Raw genomic sequence first — 23330 nt, 5'->3', positions numbered from 1 at the left:
CCCTGCTATCTTAATTGCTTTGAGATATGCAAACAATCCATAGAATGTTATAGAAGGCTGCCAGCATGATAATAGCATTGGGCATTAAATAGGAGAAGAGTATGAAAGAAATCAGAGATAAGTTTTTCATCACATCTAGTCCTATTCAAATCATATGTCCAGTTTGGAAAACTGGAATTTTTTTTCTTTATTAAGAAATTTTTTTATTCATTTTATATACCAACCACAGATCCCCCTCTCATCCCTCCTTCTGCTCCCTCCCAGCTTCCCCCCTCCTCAACCTACCTCCCCTCCCCTCCTCCAAAAAGGTAAGGCCTCCTGTGGGGAGTCAGCAAAGCCTGGTATATTCAGCTGAGGCAGGTCCAAGCCCCTCCCCCCTGTATCAAGGCTGTGCAAGGTGTCCTGTCATGGGTAATGGGCTCCATAAAGCCAGCTCATGCACCAGGTATAGATCCTGATCCCACTGCCAGGGGGCCCCTTAAACACCAACAAGCTACACAACCGTCTCACTTATGCAGAGGGCCTAGTCCAGTCCCATGCAGGCTCCACAACTCTTAGTCTAAAGTTCATGAGTTCCCACTAACTTGGTTCAGTTGTCTCTGTAGAGGGAAACTGGAAATTTAAAAACTGAGTTCAATTCAAAACATTTTCAGCTTTACTAAAGAAAAGCTTGACTTCTACTTTCTGTGTGGTATGGAATTAGCTACCTACTTTGAATTCATACATGAATTTCAGTGTGGGGAGGTGAAGTACACTGGAGAGATACACATTAATGTTTTGAAACATTATCCTGTTACACATTAAAAAAACAGAAAAGAAAAGCTCCAGATTCTTTAACTGCCCATTCCCTCTTTGCCATGTTTCTTTAGTTGCCCACTTAATTAACAAGTGAACAGAATCCCTCCTAAGCCCCTTCAAACAATACCTTGAAAAATATATCAGCTTTTGACTGCTCAGATACTCTAACTTTGCAAAAACCTTGCAAAGCTTATTTTCAGAAAACAGAAGGAGTTCTTCCCAGTGCAACTTTGCGGGTTATTTGTGATATACTTTCCTTAGATATGTAGTAGCCTAGAATATCATTTTACAAAACGTTCTAAGTCCATTTATACCTGTTTCTCTCTAGATATTGCTGAGAGAAGGAAAAGCAAAAAGAGGAGGTTGCTTATAGATCCAGTCAAGGAGATAAGTAGCAAGACTATGCATAAGCAGCTTACTTCCTTTGTGGACACTCTCATGGTTCTGGACCTTGCACCTCCCACACAAAGATTGATGATGTGGAAGAAGAGGGGAGGAGTGGATACACTTCTGTCAACTGCTACCCAGGATCTGATTCATGATGAACTGAAAATGGTAATTGTTTCCATCCTTTTGCATGAATATGATGCTTGTTTCTAAATTAATATGTTCATATTTATAATATAATTAGACATGTGGGAAGAAGAAACTATTATTTTAAAACTTAATTTGTTTAATAATTGTGTGTAAATGGCTTTTTTCCCCCAAGACAGGATCTCACTATATAGCTCTCACTATCCTGGAACTTACTACATAGATCAGGCTGGCCTTGAATTTACAAAGATACATCTGCCTCTGCTTCCAAGGCGTGCACCACTATGCCCAGCTTGAAAAGTTGTGTATGAATGGCCTTTACTTTCTAGCATATGTACTTGTGCTTTATTGATTTGCTTTACTAATACAAAGTCAAGAATATAAATGTGTTTTTACAGTTGTTTGCAAAATGCTTCCTGTCTTCTGACTTTAAACTTGCAAAATTGATACAGAAGGAGTCAGTAAGGAAAGAAGTGGGAACTAAACACATTCTAGGTAAGATTTCCTAATTCTGTTAATGTCAAGGGGAATGTTGTGTTAACAAAAATTTAACTTTATGTTTCAGAATGAAAACTAGGCTCAAATACATATTTTCAAATATAACCACTATTTGTAGAAGAGTATTTTAAACTTAAAATATTACCTTAGTATGGCACTTTTCCGCTTTTCATATTAATTTCTGCCCCAAGACTTCACTGAAAAGATGAAATATAGGCCATTACTAATGTCACAGGCCTGTAATCCCACCTACTCGGGCAGAAGGATTGCAAATTCAAGGCCTGCCTGGGTTATAGAGCAAGTTCAGGGCCAGCCTGGCCAATTTAGTGAGACCCAAACTAAAACACACTAAAAGGGGCTGGTGGTGTAGTTCAATGGTAGAGTACTTGTCTAGAATGTGTGAGGGCCTAGGTTTAATCCCCAGTATTCTCTCTACACACATACAAAAGATTTTATTTATTTATATTTATATTTATACACACACACACACACACACACACACACACACACACTGTGTGGATAATTTTTCTCTCTCTAACCTCCTCCACCCTGAAGGCAGTATTCATCAACTCTTAGAAAAGAAAGTCTTTGTGTCTAGCAGAATAATGTTTCATTTAAAACAACCTAAAACTCAGATAGTGATAAGAACAGTACGTAAATATTACAACTACTCGGAGACAAACATCACCATCTGCCTAGAATAAAGTTCACAGAATGTTAATAATCACTCATTATTGCTGTGACAATTATAAAGTAATGAAACCAACTTATGTGATGAATAAAGTTCCTTTTCCCAGTGACCATTTCTGAAGTCATTGGTATTTACAGAATAGTACACCACAATGAGCCTAAACTGTGCCTGCTGTCCTGTGAGTGAATGTGTGAAAGTGAGTGAGTGAGTAAGGATGACTGGAGGATGATGGGGAGTGGAAATGATAAAGAAACAGAGGAGGGGAAAGAGAAGATATAAATTCTGTGAGATGCAAGGGAGTATGAAAAAGTTGTGCACTCCTTATTTAAATTCTTGGATTCTAAGTTACTGGCCAGAAGTTTTCTTTTTGAATAGCCATATGCTAATTCAAGTTTAAAATGCACTTTTGTAACATTTTCTTTACTTCCTTGTAATTAAGAGCTCTCAGTGATAGAAGAGCCCAATTCCCACAGAGAGTTAGATCAGCCCCAGTCTTGGAAGGATGTGATTGTTGAATCTGTGGGTAGCTTTCAGGAAGACATCAATATGAATATTAACTCTGAGGTAAGTTAGCCAGAGAGAATCATTGAAATATTTTTTATGCAACTCTAGTGAAGTAATATTGAGAGGCTGATACATACTCTTACATATATTGTTCATATTTCATCTTATGTTGTTCAGCAATTTCTCAAAGTGTCATTACTGTTATAAGATAAAAATATAATTTTAATCTGCAAGACAGTATTCCTTTAAAGTTTAGGATAGTGAATCACTAGATAAGGTAGTTTCATACTGAAATAATATTTTAGGTAGCTTAGTAAATGAGTGATTGTGCTTGAATCTGGTTGTATATTGAAAACCTTACTAAGCTCTACATTGAATGAGTTATGGAGTCTCCTTGAACTCTAACCAGATGTTTTTATATTGTTTCTCGTCATAAATTCACCCATACTTTTCCTCTAGAACAACATTTTAAACTTCCCAACTATCTTTACCTTTAATTTGAAAGACTACCTGAAAGTCTATGACCAAAACAAAATAATTTTGTCACTCTGAAGGAACAGGAAAACAAAAATTTTCTTTGAGGACAGTTTTTATTTGAAAAGCTTAACTATTTGAAAACAGAAATTTTAAAAAAATATTTTTAAATATTTTTACACTAAAATATATAAATAAATATAATATAAATTTTTATATTAATTAAAAATATAGCCAGGCGGTGGTGGCACACGCCTTTAATCCCAGCACTCGGGAGGCAGAGCCAGGCGGATCTTTGGAGTTCGAGGCCAGCCTGGTCTACAGAGCGAGATCCAGGAAAGGCGCAAAGCTACACAGAGAAACCCTGTCTCAAACAAACAAACAAACAAACAAACAAAATATACATATATATAAAGTATTTTCTCTGTTGGGCGTGGAGGTACATGCCTTTAATCCCAGCACTCAGGAGGCAGAAGCAAGCGGATGTCTGAGTTTGAGGCTAGCCTGGTCTACAGAGTTCCAGGACAGCCAGGGCTTCCTAGAGAAACCCTGTTTTGAAAAATAAAATAAAACACTTTGTCACTTAAATATTAGGGTCTTACTTATAAAAATAAGCCAATGCTTTTCAGGTCTGTTCCCTCATCATTGTAATTTTTTTTCCTGTGAAAAAAGGAAGGCTTTTATTGGGGGTAAGGAAACACACTCACAGGAGGCACAGTGAGAAAGACTCCCTGCAGAGCAGAGACGGGGGAAACTTGGGAAGCAGAGCCCTCATCATAGTATTTTGATAACCACTCAGAGAATTCAGCTAACCCACATTGAAACTGGATGCCCTGGGAGGAAAGACAGTTTCAGAATACATTAAAACAGAACATGTTCTACTAAATACTTGACAATATACTGTATACTGATATGGTGAGTTGCCATGCTATCTGCTGTTTGGGGGCTTGGACATTTGCTAGGATGCACCTACTGAATTTCCTAATTCTTATTAGGAAAATGTGTTTAATTTATGATTTTGGGAAGGAAAATATAAGTGCAGTTGTAAACTGCTTATTTGCAAGAATTAGATTTTTCTTCTTGTGCTGTACCAGTTCTTTTGACTCTTACTCCTTTATACTATGCTCTGCTCTAATCTTTATTTCTGTTCTTACTTTGTTTTCTAAATGGTGAAGAAATAGGAAATATAGTAAAGTATGGGAGCATCCACAATGAGTTTAAAGGGACAGAAAAATGTTGATTCTGATCAATCATTTTAAAATCTCATAAAACAGAATTTTTGTGTATAGTAATTATAAATTTGACATTATTTAAAATATAGAATATTCATAGATACTAGAAAAAGACAAATATATGCTAAAGAGTAAAGAGCAATGCCTTCTAGTCACTAAAATATTTAAAGCTGAAGTGAAAAAAGTATAATAGAAAATCATCCTGTCTTACTCAAGATCAGAGATGGCAGCTGGGGAACAGGGCTTCGTGACAGGTTAAGGATGGAAAGGGACCAGCGCCTTATAGCAGTGAGAAGAGGAGGAGACGAGGGAGAGTAGAACATTTCTGGCCTTTTCTCTTTTTCCTTCTTCCCTTGTTTTCGCTCTCCTTCTAGAAGATACAGATCATTTTTTGTTGTTGTTGTTTCAGTGACCACTCATGTGTTAGAGTCCTATCACAGTCCTGGGTAGGGATATGAGTGCTCTAGCCCTCACTCTCACCTCCTCTGCTTGCCCATGCAGGTTTCTTTCCTGCCTCAGAAAGCTGGTGCTGGCCTGAGTAACCGCTAAACAAGATACTTCAAAGGAAAGCAATCTCAGCAGCGCAGCAGTAGAGGCTCCAATGTGGAGCCTGCATGAAGAGGAGAAAGGGAGAAGTAGTGTGCAGGGTCCTTCATTTGTGGTGGTTTGAATAAAAATGGCCCCCATAGGTCCATAAGGAGTGGCACTATTAGGAGGTGTGGTCTTGTTGGAGGAAGTGTGTCACACTCTCTTCTTGCTGCCTGTGGATCAAGATGTAAAACGTTCAGCTCCTTCTCCAGCACCATGTCTGCCATTCTACCTGCCATGATGATAATGGACTAAATCTCTGAACTGTAAGCCAGCCCCAGTTAAATATTTTTCTTTATAAGAGTTGCTGTTGTCATGGTTCACAGCAATAGAAACCCTAAGACAGAAAGAAGTTCGGTGTTGTGATAGGCCTGACCATGCTTTTGTTTGGAGGAATGTGAACTTTGGGACCAGATTAGAAAAGCAGTTGAATTCTTAATTGAGGCTTAATGGGCCATCCTAGTAGAAGAATGGAAGAGAGTGGTGCTGAGGGTGATTTGAATTGTGAGGGCCTGACTCAAGAGATGTCAGAGGAGAAGAATTTTAGTATGTGGCCTAGAGACTGTTCTTGTGATATTTTGGTGAAGAATTTGCCTGCTTTCTGCTCTTGTCCAAAAAAAATCTGCCTGGCGATAAATTGAAGAGTTTTGAATTAATTGCATTGGCAGAGGAAATCTCAAAACAACCTAATATGGACTCTGTTATGTGGTTATTAGTGTTCACTCTTATGCAGATTTATAATGAAAAAGAGAAAGCTGATCAAGGAAAATACAAAATGTATGATTTAAGGAGAAAAAGAGCACTAGGAAGTGTAAACAGATTAAAGAAAAGCCTGATGCTAAGTGGAATAAAGGGAGTGGTGACCTCAGAGCAAGACCCCACCTAGCTTAGCTTCCAACTTGTGGAAAGGAATTGAAGAAAGTGAAAAGCAGTTAAAGGAAAGCTTATGGCCAGGCATAGTGGTGCACACCTTTAATCCCAACACTCCAGAGGCAGAGGCAGACGAATCTCTGCGTTTTCTTACAGAGAAAGTTTCAAGACAGCCACACTTAGATAATGAAGGAAACCATCGAAAACAGAGCGCTAGTGAAGATGTAATTGAATGAGAAGGCCATATTCCAATCCCAGCAAGCAGTAGAATTTGGCAGCTTTGGCCTCATGGTTCTGGCTTTAGAGTCAAAGATACCAGAAAGGGATTAGGGAATCTCCCTCCTTGTCTAAGGAAAGTTGCCTAGCCGAGCATATCTCCAGAGTGTCCCTACATGGAGGCCTAGAGAGGCTATTATGTGAAGCTACGAAGTTGAAGCTTGGATTACCTTGGAGACCCTAAATGTTGGAGATGACAGAGTTGTAGGATACCTGCCAAGTAAAGCTGTCAACAGGGAATGGAACGAGGCCAAGAGGAAAAAGTGTGTTGCAGTCAACAAAAGGTGAAAGGAGTTGGAGATCTGAAGAACATTTTGACATCAGACACGAAGATGCAGAGTTTGCCCAGCTGGCTTTTGGGGGGTTTTTTTGGTCCAGTCTTTCCTCACTGTGCTCCCTTTTGGAATTGTAAGGTACATCCTGTGCCATTATATGTTAGAAGTATGTGATCTGCTTTTTCATTTTGATTTTATGGGGAATTACTGTTAAGAGATTGCAGGAGTCTCAGAAGAGACTTTGGACTTTATTTTTAAGCAAGTTTAAGACTCTTATAGACTATGAGGACTTTTGAAGTTGGACTAAATGCATTTTTCATTATGATATGGCTTCAAGCCTGTGAGGGCCAGAAAGTGGAATGTGGTGGTTTGAATAAAAATGGCCCCCATAGGTCCATAGGAAGTGGCACTGTTAGGAGGCCTTATTGCAGGAAGTGTGTCACACTCTCTTCCTGCTGCCTGCAGATCAAGTTGTAGAACTCTCAGCTCCTTCTCCAGCACCATGTCAGCTTGCATGCCACCATGCTTCCTGTCATGATGGTAATGGACTCAACTCTGAACTGTAAGCCAGCCCCAGTTAAATGTTTTCCTTTATAAGCTGTGGTCATGGTGTCTCTTCACAGCAATAGAAACCCTAAGTAAGACAATATGTTAAACTAATTTGAGAAATTATCATTTATGTTAATAAATTGTTTTTAAAAATTGAGCTGTTCATATTATAACCACTAGCAGAATTACCTGTAATTTCTGAATTTTCTTTAGCAGGATATATTTGAAACGACTTCTCCACCTGCCGAGGGATTATCTTCAACAAATGCTTCCTCAGCCCAAAAAAATTGTCCAGTTGAATTGGTAAATATATTTGTAGTCTTTGGGTAATTTTTTCATACTTAATTAGTTATTTTTAGATTTAATATAATTTTGGCAATTTCATATATATACAGAATGTACATGGTAATCATATTAACTCTATATTCTAGCATATCCCCCACCAACTCTAGGAAACCTTAGTGAAACTCAGTATATTAAAAAAAGGACATGGAAGTAGAAGGAATGACTAATAGGGAAGAAAGGAATATTCTGAAAAGTTGTCTTCCTAAATGTTAATGTTTTATTTACTTAAAATTTGGTTTGCAAAACTGCTGTGTTTATTTGTAAGTTTATAATTTAAATTTATGTTCTCAAGAAATATGTTTAGCTTGGCTTGGTGGCAGGAGAATGAGTATGAAGCAAGCATAAACTACATAGCCCAGGCTAGTGTGTTTGAAACAACAGCTGAGATATTTGTAAATCATTTGATGAGCTATGAAGAATTCCCATGACTTTTTCTCATACTTAAATTATTTTTGAGACTTTAGATAAAAGCAAGTATACAATTTTATGCTTAGCAAAGGTAGGGTCATGTTTTAAAATGTTGAGAATCATCACTGTTTTAAATCATTCTTATCTTTGGAGATTATACTATATTCAGATATAACCTAGGGCATTTGAAGTTTTATTTTTTAAGAAATAGTGTGAGCATCTTTTCCTCAATATTGGCACAAAACCTGTGTCTGTAGGAAAGTTTCAAAATCAGAAAATGAAAATGCTTAAAATCAGAAAATGGTGTGCTTAAAGAGTCACATTTTGATAGCAAATCCAGAAATTAGACTCACTGACACCATATGCATTACTACCTGGTTTTTTTCTTTTCTTTTTTTTTTCCAAGTTTTTTTTTTTTTTTTCAATGTACTCCTGGCTGTCCTGGAACTAGCTCTGTACATCAGGCTGGCCTTGAACTCAGAGATCTGTCTCCCAAGTACTGGGATTAAAGGTGTTACGCCAACACTGCCTGTAGCTGGAGTTTTCTCCAATCCTGCCCAGCCCCACGGACCCCACAACTGCTTATAAAATAATCACTCAGAAGCTCATTTTAATTAAACTGCTCAGCCACTAGCTTAGGCCTACCATTGTCTAGCTCTTACACTTATACTCAGCCCATTTCTGTTAATCTGTATGTCACCACGTGTTCCATGGCTTTACCTGATGCCTTTACATGCTACTCCTTGGATGGCAGACTGGCGTCTCCCCCTCCCAGCCTTCCACTTCCCAGACTTCTCCTCTCTCTTTGTCCCACCTATACTTCCTGCCTGGCTACTGGCCAATCAGCATTTTATTTATCAATCAATCATCCACAGCAACTGCCTGGCTTCATTTTTTTTTTTAAAGATACATGCATGCATACACATAAAATAAAAATAAATCTTTTTAAGATTTAAAAATTTTTATGAGTGCTTTGTCTTTATGAAAGTTCACCATATATGTTCCTGGCCCCTAGGAAGCCAAAAGAAGGTATTTGGTCCCCTGGATCTTGTGAGCCACCATGTGGGTGCTGGGAACAAAACCTAGGTTTTCTGCAAGAGCAGCCAGTGCCATTTCTCCAACCCCTAAGTTACTTATTTGAACCTTCCCGCAGTACTGAGGGCATTTTTTACCTTAAATTTTATCAAAAGTTGTTTAGAGCCGGGCGGTGGTGGCGCACGCCTTTAATCCCAGCACTCAGGAGGCAGAGCCAGGTGGATCTTTGTGAGTTCGAGGCCAGCCTGGGCTACAGAGCGAGATCCAGGACAGGCGCAAAACTACACAGAGAAACCCTGTCTCGAAAAACAAAAAAAAAAAAGTTGTTTAGTAAATACTATCAAATCACCTATTAAGTCCTGATGTTAAATTTTTAGATTTATTATTTTTATGTGCATGTGTGTATGCCTACATGAATTTATGTGCACACAGGTGACTGAAGAGGCCAGAAGAGGCCATTGAATTCCCAGAAACTGGGGTTATAGATAGTTGTCAGTTACCTGATGTGGTTCTGGGAACCTAACCCAGGTCCTCTTCAGGGGCAGTAAGCACTTTCAACTACTGTGCCATCTCTATAGCCTCTTAACTTGTTCCATTGTTTGTTTGCTGTTGCACACTATGGTCAGAGCTAGCCTAGGAAAACTGATAAAGTAGGTCAGAACTGCAGCTTCTCACCCACAGCCCTTTGCAGCCTGTTCTGTTTTCCTTGTTGTTATTGTTACTGTTGTTTTTATCAGACAGATCAATACCTTTCCTGAGACCCCATTCTCAACTCATATGGTGTTAGTTTGTAAGAGATTAGACTAAATATCAAGCCGTCTCTGGAAGTGATTAAAAGACAAAAGAGTAAACCAATCTGATGACATGACAGGCAGTGAGTTAGCGTTATGTAGACAAAATGCCTCAAAATCTGAAAGGTCTCTTAAACCATTTTTAAGGGTGTTTATGTCACCAGCTAAGTTCATACAAAGACCTTGAAACAACAGATTTTCTACAGTTTTTCTGTTTACTCCTGTCACTAGAGTTCAGATTGGCCAGACTGAAAATCCTAGCCCAAAGCAGCTGAGTTTGCTAACTACTTTTCAAAGTACATAAGGGCACAAGCTCTGGGCTGCATCACAATAAAGACTATAGTTTCCTGCTTTGCATCTCTTTATCAGAAGGCATGCCTGGAGGCAAGGTACAACCACAAACAGGTTTTTGTTGTGTGACAAAACTTTTGCTGGGGATACACAGTGCACACATCTACTCACCCTGGACAGGGAACCTACAATAGACCAAACTACAGATACCACCAAAGTCCAGCTTGGTGAACCAGTGAGTTTTATTGGGGTTATTTACAGGAGTGTGCATGCCAGGTTACTTAGCTTTCCTGTTTTAATCTTGAGGAAGCTGTTATACAGTAGTTGTCTCATGTTTGTGTCATTCTTCTCTTCACCAAATCAGACATTTTTGGGGCAGGATTGTGTTACAGTTGTATTTCTGTAGTAGCTAATGCAGTGCTTGGTGAATAGTAAACATTCAATAAAATTTGCTTAAATTAAATATTTATCAGTCATTCAAACAGGAGTCATCAGGCAGCAAACAAAATACTGAGGCAGAGAAATGGAATCAAAGATTATTTCAGACATTAAATGAATTACGGGTAAGATGGTATTTTTATTTTATTTATTTTGTGTGTTTATATGCATGTGTAGTATATATACACATGTATATGCATGTTCTAGTATGGGGATACGTGTATGTGTAGGTGGGTGTGTATTGTAGGCCAGAAATAGACATCAAGTGGCTTCCTCAGTCACTTTCCACTTTATTTCCTGAGATAAGGCCTCTCACTGACCCCAGACTTTACTGATTCCAGCTAGTCTAGCTAATGAGCTTGCCCTGGAGATCCTTTGCCTCTGAGAAGATGTGAACTCCAGTCCTTATAATTGCAGAATAAACACTTTATCTACTGAACTATTTCCCTAGCCCTTGATTTTTATACTAAAAAGTCAGTAATATATTGATTGAGCATCCAGATATTTATGAAAACAAAATATTTTTTATGTTTTATTGATGACAGCAAAAGCCACTGGAGTGAAATGGTTTTAAGTGATATACCTAAGGCTAAATATAGAAGAGAAAGGTTATTAAAGGATGACTATCAGTTTCTATTTCAAAGATTATGTAATAATCAGTTTTCATTGAGGCTTCATAGTGTGATTACAATTATTTTCGTGTAAATTTTGTGGCTGTGTTATTTGGTTTATTATCTCTTTTTAAAAAATAAAAAGTTTGCCAGGCGGTGGTGGCGCACGCCTTTAATCCCAGCACTCGGGAGGCAGAGCCAGGCGGATCTCTGTGAGTTCGAGGCCAGCCCGGTCTCCAAAGCGAGTTCCAGGAAAGGCGCAAAACTACACAGAGAAACCCTGTCTCAAAAAAAAAAAAAGTTTGTTTTGTCTGTGCGTATGTCTGGCATCGTGTGCATGTAATGCTTGCAAAGGCCAGAAGAGGATGTTGGGTCACCTAAAACTGGAGTTACAGGTGGTTGTGACTCTCCATGTAGGTTCTGGGAATAAACCTGGCCCTCAGCAAGAGTAGCCAGTGCTCTTAACTGAGCTATCTCTCTAGCCCTTTATTACATGATTGTATTTCCTTAATTTCTGTGTACCTATCTGTAATTATTTTTTCAAATTGTTTGCCAACTTAATAAAACCTCTTATTATGTGTATTGACCCATTAGTTCCCCACTTTGCCTCTCATTATACTCTTGTTCTAATTCATACTAGTTTCTCTTATGTCTCCTCCACAGCTTTTGTCTTGAGACATTCCTAAACCACAGACATGGAAAATTCCTTTTCTCCTCTTAGTTTCTCTGTTTGTGCTTTGATCTTTTATCGTAAATCTTTTGTCAGTACTATATCACAACTTCTCAAAATAAATGGTGTATAGGAGATAGCAAGTTTTCAAACAAAGCCTAAAAATCTGTTTATTTTTAACTTGAGTTTGATTAGTTGTCTCTATACAACTTGGAAATACTTTGTCTGATAAAGTTTTGTAACATATTTGTGTTGTTATTGAAGCCATGCACTGTCTTGTTTTATAATCTTTTGTAGTGATCTTTATTTTTCTCTCTGGAAGCTTTTAGATCTTTTCTTTGTCCCCAATGCTCTGAAATTTCATGATGCTGAACTCTGAAGGGTTTTTATTTGCTTGATTTTTCAAGTTTATTGTATTGCTTTGAATTGGGTAGTTTAAATCACTATTTTCATATTCTGTTTTTTAATTTTTAAATTTGAACTTGACTTTTTAAAATTTGAACTTCCTGGTGCTGGAGAGATAGCTCAATGGTTTAAAAGCACTTGCTCTTGCAGAGGACTCAGGTTTGAATCCCAGTATTCACATGGTGGCTTACAACTATCTGTAACTCCAGTTCCAGGGGATCTGACACCCTCTTCTGGCCTCCATAGGCACCAGACACGCACAGTGCACAACATACATGCAGGCAAAACACCCAAACACATAAAACATTTTAGTTAGACTGCCTGCTTGTTGCTTGTTGTACAATGCAATATTTTACCTATTAATTTATCAAGTATTTTAGACTGTCATAAACTCGTATTGACATTCCTAAAAGTACTTTGCAGTCATCCAAGGAGTATGATAGGCATAAGATACTGGCAAATTTTTGGTCCAGTATTTTTGGGTAAATAAAAACTATACTTTTGTAAGAATCTGATTCCAAATCCTAGTCTTCATTAAAGGTACTATCTTCCTCCACAATTTAATACTGTATCTCACTTAATATTGTATCTCACTTATTTTTAGTAGGTATGCAGGCACCATGTGATGACTCCAACCAGGAGATGTTTACATAGCTACATTCCCCTGCCACTGAAACTTACAATTGCATTTCCACATTTACCACAGAGGTTATTTTACAGGCATCTCTAACGCCTTTAAGGCAAAGATACACAATGAATTGATTATTCATTATATGTGAAACCTCACAAAGTCCTGTGAGTTTTTCCTATTTGTAAGACTAAACCAATTGCACTTTCCATAAGAGATATTTATGTTAATATCACTTTTAAAAAACTAAAATTTATATAACATATAAATTTGTATAAAACTTAGTAGTTTTGTGTGCATTTTCTCCATAAAACAGGTTTGGTCTCAGTGATCTATGTTTTTAGATGTTTATTAGAGTCATTCTCTTTCTCTTTTTAAAGATATCATAGTTACTTAGCAAAAATTGCTGTATTTGTTGTTCATTATGCATCCACAGACTGCTTTACTTCTAATAAATTTTCCCTTTTCTTTTCTCTTTTCTAATTATTTTCCCAGGAATTCACCAAGATGGGAATGAAGTCCTTTAGTCTGATAAAGCTATGCAGAAATAGTGACCGAAAACAGGCAGCTGCCAAATTTTATACCTTTCTTATCCTGAAAAAACATCGAGCTATTGAGCTGAGCCAGAGTGTTCCCTATGCAGATATTATAGCTACAGTGGGACCAATGTTCCACAAGATATGAAAGAAATCCAGAGCATGCAGGTTTATGCCATCACTGGCACTTCTGCATAGACTGTTCAGTTTGCTGCAGAAGCTATCAAGAAACAGCAGATGGTCTGGCCCATTTCACAGACAGTCTGGCCTCCCATTTTCTATCTAGAGGGCAGAACCAATCACAACCAGAATTGGAAACCTATATGGAGATAGTTAAGTCACTTTTTAACTTAACCGATTTATCATTTCCCTGATCTGAGGACTGCTTTTAGATTGTGTTTAGCATGCATTGTAAAATACAGTGTACCTTCAGGAAACATTCAAGGGTGTTTGGGGGTTTTTTGTTTGGTTGGTTTGGTTTTTGGTTTTTTTGAGACAGGGTTTCTCTGTGTAGTTTTGGTGCCTGTCCTAGATCTTGCTCTCTAGACCAGGCTGGCCTCGAACTCACAGAGATCTGCCTGGCTCTGGCCTCCCGAGTGCTGGGATTAAAGGTGTGCGCCACCACCGCCCAGCCTCAAGGATGTTTTTTAAAAGACTGTTTTACATTGGATTATTAAAGTTTGTGGGGTTAATGAATAGTTAATATTTTCTTACTTGTAGACATTAGTTTATTTGATCTACTTTGTATCATCATTGATAGTACCTATTTCTCTAATTTTAATCTAATATCTTAGTTAAAGAATTATAAAACTTATTTTAAATTACCTGAGTTACTTTTAGTCTGGTTATGGGCCATATAACTTTTTCATTTAATATTTAATAACTTTATTGTCACCATTAATGTCCTAGTGAAACCAAAGCTGCTTATGTTAAAAACAAAATAAAACAAAAAACTGGCAGACACTTGTTAACGTTTTACCTGCACATTCAGTCGTAGTAAAGACCACTGAAACAGATGCTCTTTTACTTAGTGTGTACTGAGCATTTTTACCAGTAAAATCATTTGTTTTTTTTCTTAGTTAATGTTTGAGTCAAAATTTTTCATATGCTCTATGAACTGCAAAGTAAACTATAAAATGTGGCCTGTGTCACTGTAAATAATGATACTGAAGTTACACTGTGAACAGTTCAGTTCTAAAGAGATTCTTTGAATATATTTAACTAAGATGCAAATAACAGAGTTGTCTTAAATATTTTTATTTTTAAATTAATACAGAAAAAATTTGCTTGATTTTTGGTGTACAGGCCTATAATTTATATATGTATATATGTTTGTGTGATAGATATCTCCATCACCACAGTCTAGACATAGATCATCTTTTAAAAAAATCTTTCCATGTTATCTTCTTGTGGTAGTCCCCCATTCTAATAGCTAGCCACTATTCTCCATGACTATACTTTTGTCTCTTTGGGAATGTTATATAAATGGAATTATATAGCATGTAACATTCTGAGAGTGGTTTCTTTCACTCAGTGTAGTACTCTTGATATGTATCCAAGTTCTTTGGTCTATCATTGTTTTGTTCCTTTTAAATGCTTAGTAGTATTCTGTTGCCTAGATATATTAGCTCATTTGTACTTTTACTCATTAAAAGACAGTTGTTATTTCCAATTTTGATGATTATAGAGCTATAAGCATATATAGTTTTATAAAGATAAAAGTGTTTCTCTAAGAGTAGCATTTCTAAGTCATATATAAATGTATATTTAAATTTATAACAAATTATTTGCCATAAGTTGCACTATTTTGTATTTATACTAATAAAATATGAGAGCTTCAGTTCACTTGTGATTTCGTTTGTTTTGGGAGACGGGGTCTCTCACTATGTAGCTATGGCTGGCCTGGAACTCTACTGTAGACCAGGCTGGCCCTGAACTCACAGAGATCTCCTGCCTTTACTTCCTGATTTCTGTGTAAAGGTATGTGCCACCACACTTGTAGGTTTTGATATTATTTTTGTTGAGTATTTTTTTTAGCTATATTCCTTTTTTTAACCAAAATTTTCTTTACATAAAATATTGAGATACAATCTAATTTCTAAGATGAAATTGTATGTATACAGTCGTACTTATAAGTATGCTAAATCAAAAGCTGTACAATAATGAGTAATATCAATGGGGCAAATGTGGGCACAAGTGAAAACACTTTTGAATTCCCTGTGTCATTGAGCATCAATCAGGGGCTGGAGAGATGGCTTGGGTGTTGAGAGCACTGGCTGAACTTCCAGAGGACCCAAGTTCAATTCCCAGCACCCACATGGAGACTCACAACTATCTATATATAACTGCACTTTTCCAGGGCATCCTACACCCTCTTGTTGCCACCTCAAGTACATGGTGCATATGCACAGGCAAATACTCATACACATAAAATTAATTTTAAAAAAAAAAACCAACTATCAATCTCCAAGCACTCATTGAAGGGGAAGGATCTCTCTCTCCCTCTCTCTCTCTCTCTCTCTCTCTCTCTCTCTCTCTCTCTCTCTCTCTCTCTCTGTGTGTGTGTGTGTGTGTGTGTGTGTGTGCGCGCGCGCGTGCGGTAGAATCTCAACTCACTGAACGCCGTTTGCTATTCTTTTCTTTCTCCCCCATGCCTTGAGTGTTAGTGGGCATTTGTGCTTAGATTGCTTTTCATTCATTTCTAAATCTTTACACATTTTTTTAGGGTTGGAGGTAGAGGGAAGGGCAGGAGATGGGGAAGGAGGAGCATAGTAGCCAAAATGTAGAATGAGGACATGGAATTGAAGAATAGAGCCCTGGAGGAGGTGACAGTCCTTGATAATTTCCTGTGTGTGAATGAGGAAACTGGAGGTCTGAATGACACTTTTTTTTGTTTTGTTTTTTTGTTTTTTTCGAGACAGGGTTTCTCTGTGTAGCTTTGTGCCTTTCCTGGAACTCACTTGGTAGTCCAGGCTGGCCTCGAACTCACAAAGATCCGCCTGGCTCTGCCTCCCGAGTGCTGGGATTAAAGGCGTGCGCCACCACCGCCCGGCTGAATGACACTTTTAAAAGAACTTGAGTTTCTGAGTTTGGTTAATGTGGAATTACATTCATTGGCTTGGCTTCCCATCCTAAATAAATGTGGAAAGTTGGAACTTAGTAGCAATTTCTAAGTAATTACCACTTAGAAGTCCTGGCAGAGAAGTGTCTAAACCTTACCTACCTCTATCTGAGTGGAAACAAAACCAAACTTCTCAGTACAGTAGAAGCTTTGCAAAATCTTAAAAGAATTGAAGTCTTGACTTGTTTAACTGTAAGGTCACAAATCTGGAGGATTACAGAGAAAGTATTTTTGAATTGCTGCAGCAAATCACATACTTAGGTGTTTGGGGCAGGAGGATAATGAAGCACCAGACTTGAAGTAGGATGAAGAGGAAGATGAAGAGGAAGCTGGTCCACCTGAGTTTATGAAGAGGAGGAAGAGGAAGATAAAAGAGGTTCAGAAGTGGGAGAGGGAGAAGTTGGCCTCACACTTCAGGAAAGAAGAAATTCAGGATGGTGATGATTGTATTGATGAAGGGGAAAAGAAGAAAGAGGAAGGTGGTCTTTAGGGAGAGAAAAGGCAACTAGATGCTGAAGGTGATGGAGAGGAAGAAGATGATCAGATCATTCTAAGATGAGATTGCCTAATGCTCCTGGGAATGCAGTAGAGTGATCACATTTTGTTTTTCATGTATGATAGCTGTCTCTATAGAAGATTGTGTGTAATTTATTTTGAGAAAAGTATGTTTTTACTATTTTTGCCTTATTCTGATTAAGATTTACTGGTTGATTAATCATAATTATGTAGAAAAGAATTTTCATTGACTTTGCCATTGTGAAATTCTCTAGTATTGTATTTAGAATCTTCATTTTTCTAATTCATATTTACTGATCAGATGTTTTGAGCTCATAATTAAAACCTGATTGCTTTTACACAGGCATAGGGTTCATTTCATTCATAATGTATTAAACTTGTTTATAATTTAACAAATTACAGTCAGTTGTAATATGAAATGACAACAGTCTCCTGAATGATAAAGCTGATTGATTGCTTCATCTTCCCCACATTCAAAAGAAAGCTAGCAAAGTTGTGAACACTCGGGAACCTTTGTCTTGTATCTCAATCACTTAATTTTGATCTGTCTGGGTTTTAAACAAGTGAAGTGCAAGAAATGGAGTTGTTGAGATACAATGATGATTGATTATGGATGAATCTTAGGAAACAGGCTCTGCTGCTGAATGTCTTCCTTTGACCAAGAATTGTGCACAAGCACTTTACCAGCTGAGCTCCCCACAAGCCTCCCCTGACCTACCCATCCCCACTAAAATTTTATTGGCTTTTTTCAAACATTTTTTGGTTTCATTTATTTTCTCTTGTTTTTCTATTTTCTATTTCATTGATTTCTGATCCTGTATACATTTTTTGTTTGCTTTGGGCTTATTTTTCTTTTTCTGGTTTTATTAAGGTAGAAAACTGATTTGTGATTGCCCTTCTGTTCTGATGCAATTAGCCCTCATATTTCCAAAAGCTTATAGGGAGCGGCACTATTAGGAGGTATGGCTTTGTTGGAGTAGGTATGGCCTTGTTGGAGAAAGTGTGTCACTGTGGAGGCAGGCTTTGAGGTTTCCTATGCTCAAGATACTGCCTAATGTTACAGTCCACTTCCTGTTGCCTTCTGATCAAGATGTAGCCAGCACCATGTCTGCCTGCACACTGACATGCTCTCCACCATGATGATAATGGACTGAAGCTCTGAAACTGTAAGTAATCCTAGCACTGGGGAGGCAGAACCAGGCAGATCTCTGTGAACCCCCATGAACCCTGCTTAGTTGATTCTGTGGACTATGCTCTCTAGATGTCCACAACTTCCCTGGTTCCCACAATTCCTCTTCTCCCTTTTCCACAGGGTTCCCCAAGCTCAAGGGGAGGGACCCAATGGAGACCTCCAACCTGGGCTCTTTCTCTCTGCCTAATGTTTGGCTGTGGATCTCTGCATCTGCTCCCATCAGTTGTTGGAGGAAGTCCCTCTGATGATGACTGGGTTAGGCATTGATCAAGGAGTATAGCAGAACATTATTAGGAATCATTTAATTGAGGTTTTGTTTTTGTTTTTGTTTTTGTTTTTGCCAGCTGTGTTTGGTTCCACCCTAGGACCCTGGGCTCTCCAAACTTCATTCCTGGTCATCCAGGCAGTGTAGTGCATGGGCTCCCTCTCATGGCATGGGACTCAAATTAGACCAGTCATTAGTTGGTTACTCCCACAAATTCTGTGCCACCATTGCCCAGGCACATCTTGCAGGCAAGACAGATTGTAAATTGAGGGTTTTGTGGCTGGGTTGGTGTCCCAGTCCCACCACTGGAAGCCTTTCCTGGTTACAGAATATAGCTTGTTCAGATTCTGTGTCCCCCATTACAAAACTAGGTGTCCCCTAATTTCCACTAGGGTCATCCTTGTAGATTCCAGGGAGTTTCCACTGCACTAGGTTTCCACATCACCCCCCCCCAATGCCCTCTAATTCCAGTTGTCTCTCTCCATACTCTCTCCCTCCATCCCTTTTCCCTGACCTGGTCCCTCCTATTCCCAACCCTACCTGCCCCTACTCTACCCACAGAATCTGTTCTGTTTCTCCTGAGAGAGCTCCATGCTTCTTCCTTAGAGCTCTCATTACTTCATTTCTCTGGGTCTGTGGATTGTAGCATGATTATCATCTACTTAACAACTTATATCCACTTATGAGTACATACCATGTTTGTTGGTGGTGGTTATTTTTTCTCTTTTGGCTTTTTACTCCTTGCTCATTGGGGGCCTCACCACCCAGCTCCCAAATAAATCACACACAGAGGCTTATTTTAATTATAAATGCCCAGCCTTAGCTTGGCTTGTTTCTTGTCAGCTTTCCTTAAATTATCCATTTACCTTTTGCCTCTAGAGGGGCTTTTACCTTCTTCTTACTTCTGTAAATCTTACTTTCACTCTTACTCCATGGCTGGCTGGCTGGCCTCCTGTGTCCTCCTCTCCTTGTTCTCTTGCTCCTCCTTTTCTTGATCTCTTTCCCTGGATTTCTCCTCTTTTTTCTCTCTGCCTGCCAGTCCTGCCTATCCTTTCTCCTGCCTCACTATTAGTCGTTCAGTTCTTTATTCGACCATCAGGTGTTTTAGACAGGCAAAGTAACACAGCTTCACAGAGTTAAACAAATGCAATAAAAACAAAAATAACACACCTTAAAATAATATTCTACAGCATTTCCCCCTTTGTGTCTAAATAAAAAAAGAAATATTTTAACTTTAACATAGTAAAATTATACATAACAATAACAGTTATCAAGAATTAATTTACAATATTCTGTCCATTTGTAGTTAGCATCCAGAGAAAATAATGCATTATCTATCCTATCTTAGTGAATCCAAAGTTTTACACCTAATTTACTTTCTATCATAACTAAGGAAAACTGCAACTATAACTATCTAGTCTTCAACTCCATCAAAGACCCAGAAGGATGTAATGTTATCTAACAACAGAGACATGTGGCTGCCTGGACAGTCACCCAAAGTTCCTCTGCAACATTGGGGCATCCATCTTCAGCCTATAGTCCTAGGGTATCTGGCAGATTTTTCAGTGAAGCAGAAAATTTGAAGGACTGTCCTGCCTTGTATTGGCAAAGTTCATCAGTCACTTCCCTTTGTGTCCTGCAGAATATCTGGCAGACTCTACTGTGAAACAGGAACTTTGAAGGACTGTCCTGCCTTGTTTTGGCAAAGTTCAACAGTCTTTCCTGTGTGTCCTGCATGTCCAGTCTGCATAGCACATTGTCAGCAGTCAAAGGCAAAAGTAGTTTCTTTGCCCAGTGGCTAACCTTGCCACAATGAAAGCAGTTTCTTCAATGCCCATCATCTCTGAAGTAAATTGGTGCTGCCAGGAGCAGATGTGTCTCATTGTCATGAAAAGCCCTAAGTTAACAAAATATTTTAAATACCATGTGTTTGAAAACCATTTATCTAAAATATATCTCTATATAATCTTGAAAACATATTAAACATACCCACAAATTTAATTGTTATAGATGACTAACTACTAATCTGTATTTCTTGGTTATCCTAAATAGTTCATAATAATAGCTTTCAAAAACTAGAATTTTACCTTACATTTTAAAATGAACTGCATACGTACAATACCTTAAACAAGAGTAGAAGCATATTTACAATATAACAAAAATAACCTTAAATTTGTATCAATATATAAAAATCCTTTAAACAAGAGTACAAACATATATAGTATAACAAAAATTACCTTAAATTTGTATCAATGTACTATATTTCCCTAAATTATAGCAGACATCCATAACCCACCAAATAACCAAAGACCATACACACACCCCAACTCTTGGGAATGTGGACGTCATTTTCTTCAAAATGCTTCCTGCTGTCTGTGGAAGAAGTATCTTTATGGTCCCAAAGAAAAAATTTGAGATAATGGCCAAGTCCTGGGAAGGCCAGCTATAACATTTGTTGATAGCTATCACCTGTCAAGGTTCAGGAGGTCTCCCTTGATCAAACCTGATCAATATTATTCCTGAAGGAATCCACAACCTCACATCTCCTGTGGGAACAAAACAAAGCATTTTTGTTTTCCATTTGACAAATTTATTTTTGACTTCATTTTTAAAGTTAAGGCATCCCTAAAGTGTCTAGACTGGTTCAGTTAGCAGTCCAGTTCACAACCCCATGTCTCTCAGTAGCTATTGTCTGCTTGTCAGCATTTAAAACACTCAAAATCAATACAATAACATACAGAATTCAGACTCCCTGTGTATTTCCCATCTCTATGTGGCTTTTTCTTTTTTATTATTTTACTTCTCTCTTAAAAGACTTTATTTTATTTTTAAACTATTTCTTTCTTTCTATGACTGTCCATACCCTTTTTCTTTGTTTTTTAAGCTACATACATTGTAAAACACACTGAAACCTGTTTAGAGGGTTTTTTCCCATCTGGACCTCTTTTACTGCATATCTTTTAGTCTTTTTTGACCACACAAGCAAACTTTAGACTGCTAAGCTACACTTGGATCCTCCTAGCAGCTCTCAGCTCTGCCCACTTCTCAGGTTGGGAAAGCCAACCAGGTCAGAGGTTTATGACCAGGAATTACATTAAACCTTTCTAGCTATGGAAGCTGGTACCTGCATTGCCACAAGCACATTTTTTTTTTTTTTTTTTTTTTTTTTTTTTTTTTTTTTTGGTTTTTCGAGACAGGGTTTCTCTGTGTAGCTTTGCGCCTCTCCTGGAACTCACTTGGTAGCCCAGGCTGGCCTCGAACTCACAGAGATCCGCCTGGCTCTGCCTCCCGAGTGCTGGGATTAAAGGCGTGCGCCACCACCGCCCGGCCACAAGCACATTTTATTTAGCTTGCCATTTTTATTTAACACTGCCAGCTGAACATCAGCACCTCTTAAAGGATCTGTGTCCTTTTTCTTTTCTTTCTTTTTTTTCAGCTTTCTCAGGACCTATGGAAATTTGGGCCCATATTGGAACACCAAAATGTTGTTGGTTGTTTTTTTCTCTTTTGGCTTTTTACTCTTTGCTCTTTGGGGGCCCCACCACCCAAATAAATCATACATGGAGGCTTATTCTTAATTATAAATGCCCAGCCTTAGCTTGGCTTATTTCTTGCCAGGTTTTCTTAACTTTAAATTATCCCAGCTACCTTTTGCCTCTGGGCTTTTTACCTTTCTCTTACTTTTGTAAATCTTACTTTATTCTTATTCCACGACTGGGCTGTATGACTCAGTGGCAGGCCCCCCCAAAAGAGAAAAAAACAACCAACAACAGTTTGGTCTTTCTGGATCTGGGTTACCTTACTCAGGATGATTGTTTTTTCTAATTACATCCATTTGCCTGCAAATTTCATGATGTCATTTTTTTAACAGTTGAGTAATACTCCATTGTGTAAATATACCACATTTTCAAAGGGGACATCTTGATGTTCAGCAATCTGAATGGCCTTTTAGTTATTTTCATGAATTTTTTTCTTTTTTAGTTTCTACTAATGACTTCATTTTATTACCAATCTGCAATTCCAAGATCTAAAAATTCAATTAGAAAAATCCTAATAAACAGGAAAAAATGGACAAAAAGCTAACACCCAGGGATTTGTGGGTATAAAAACAAAAACAAAAGCTACAGACACAAAATGAATGCTAAAGAAATGTCATGATCCCCAGAGGCAAAGGCCAGTTGATCTCAGCACCAGGGAGACTCCCAAGTTCCAGGCCAGCCTAGGCTACAGAGTGAAACTCTATACCAGAAAAAACAAAAATTAAAGAGGGTTTGATGAGCACCAGGTATGGTGGTACATGCCTTTAATCCCAGTGTTCATGAGGCAAAGACATGCAGATCTCTTATTAGTTCCAGGCTAGCCTGATCTACACAGGAAGTTCCAGGACAGCCAGGGCTACATAGGAAAAACTTATCTCAAAAGGGGTTGGGGGTGGGGTGGCAATGTGGGGGCTGGTTGGAGAGATGACTCAGAGGTTAAGAGCACTGGCTGCTCCTCAAGATGACCAAGGTTCAATTCCTAGCACCCAGCATGGTGGCTCACAACCACCTGTAACTCCAGTTTCAGGGGATCTGACATCCTCTTCTGGTTTCCATGGGCACCAAGCATGAAAGCGGTTCACAAATCTTCATGTAGGAAAAACACTTTTAAAATGTAGATTCTGCTTTTAAAAAAAAATTAAAAAGGCCAGGGTGTGGTAGTAGTGCACACCTTTAATTCCAACACTCAGGAGATAGAAGCAGGCAGAGCTATGAATTCAAGGCCAACCTAATCTACAAAGGAAGTTCCA

General features: G+C 38.2%; 1 protein-coding gene and 1 pseudogene across 8 annotated transcripts in view; both read left to right on the top strand.

Annotated features, from left to right (window-relative positions):
• The window catches only part of Rad21l1 (RAD21 cohesin complex component like 1), a 29050-nt gene extending 13763 nt beyond the window's left edge, over positions 1–15287 (top strand). For 2 of the 8 annotated variants that reach the window (XM_052723488.1, XM_052723489.1), the window contains exons 9-14: positions 1127–1353; positions 1731–1827; positions 2961–3085; positions 7503–7592; positions 10633–10722; positions 13407–15287. In XM_052723488.1, the coding sequence (XP_052579448.1) occupies positions 1127–1353; positions 1731–1827; positions 2961–3085; positions 7503–7592; positions 10633–10722; positions 13407–13595 (818 nt within the window). In that variant the 3' untranslated portion in view covers positions 13596–15287. Of the gene's footprint in view, positions 1–1126; positions 1354–1730; positions 1828–2960; positions 3086–5232; positions 7599–10632; positions 10723–13406 lie in introns of those variants that run through there. The other 6 variants (XM_052723490.1, XR_008214958.1, XR_008214957.1 and 3 more) reach the window with 6 other exon arrangements.
• Positions 15288–15400: 113 nt separating this feature from the next.
• Positions 15401–21084, top strand: LOC128100831 (acidic leucine-rich nuclear phosphoprotein 32 family member E-like; annotated as a pseudogene).
• Positions 21085–23330: the final 2246 nt, after the last annotated feature.

Source organism: Peromyscus californicus, unplaced genomic scaffold, assembly GCF_007827085.1.
Source record: "Peromyscus californicus insignis strain IS unplaced genomic scaffold, ASM782708v3 Scaffold_7__1_contigs__length_154581171, whole genome shotgun sequence".
In the NCBI taxonomy this organism is placed as follows: domain Eukaryota; kingdom Metazoa; phylum Chordata; class Mammalia; order Rodentia; family Cricetidae; genus Peromyscus; species Peromyscus californicus.
This window is presented reverse-complemented; position numbering and strand designations above follow the sequence as displayed.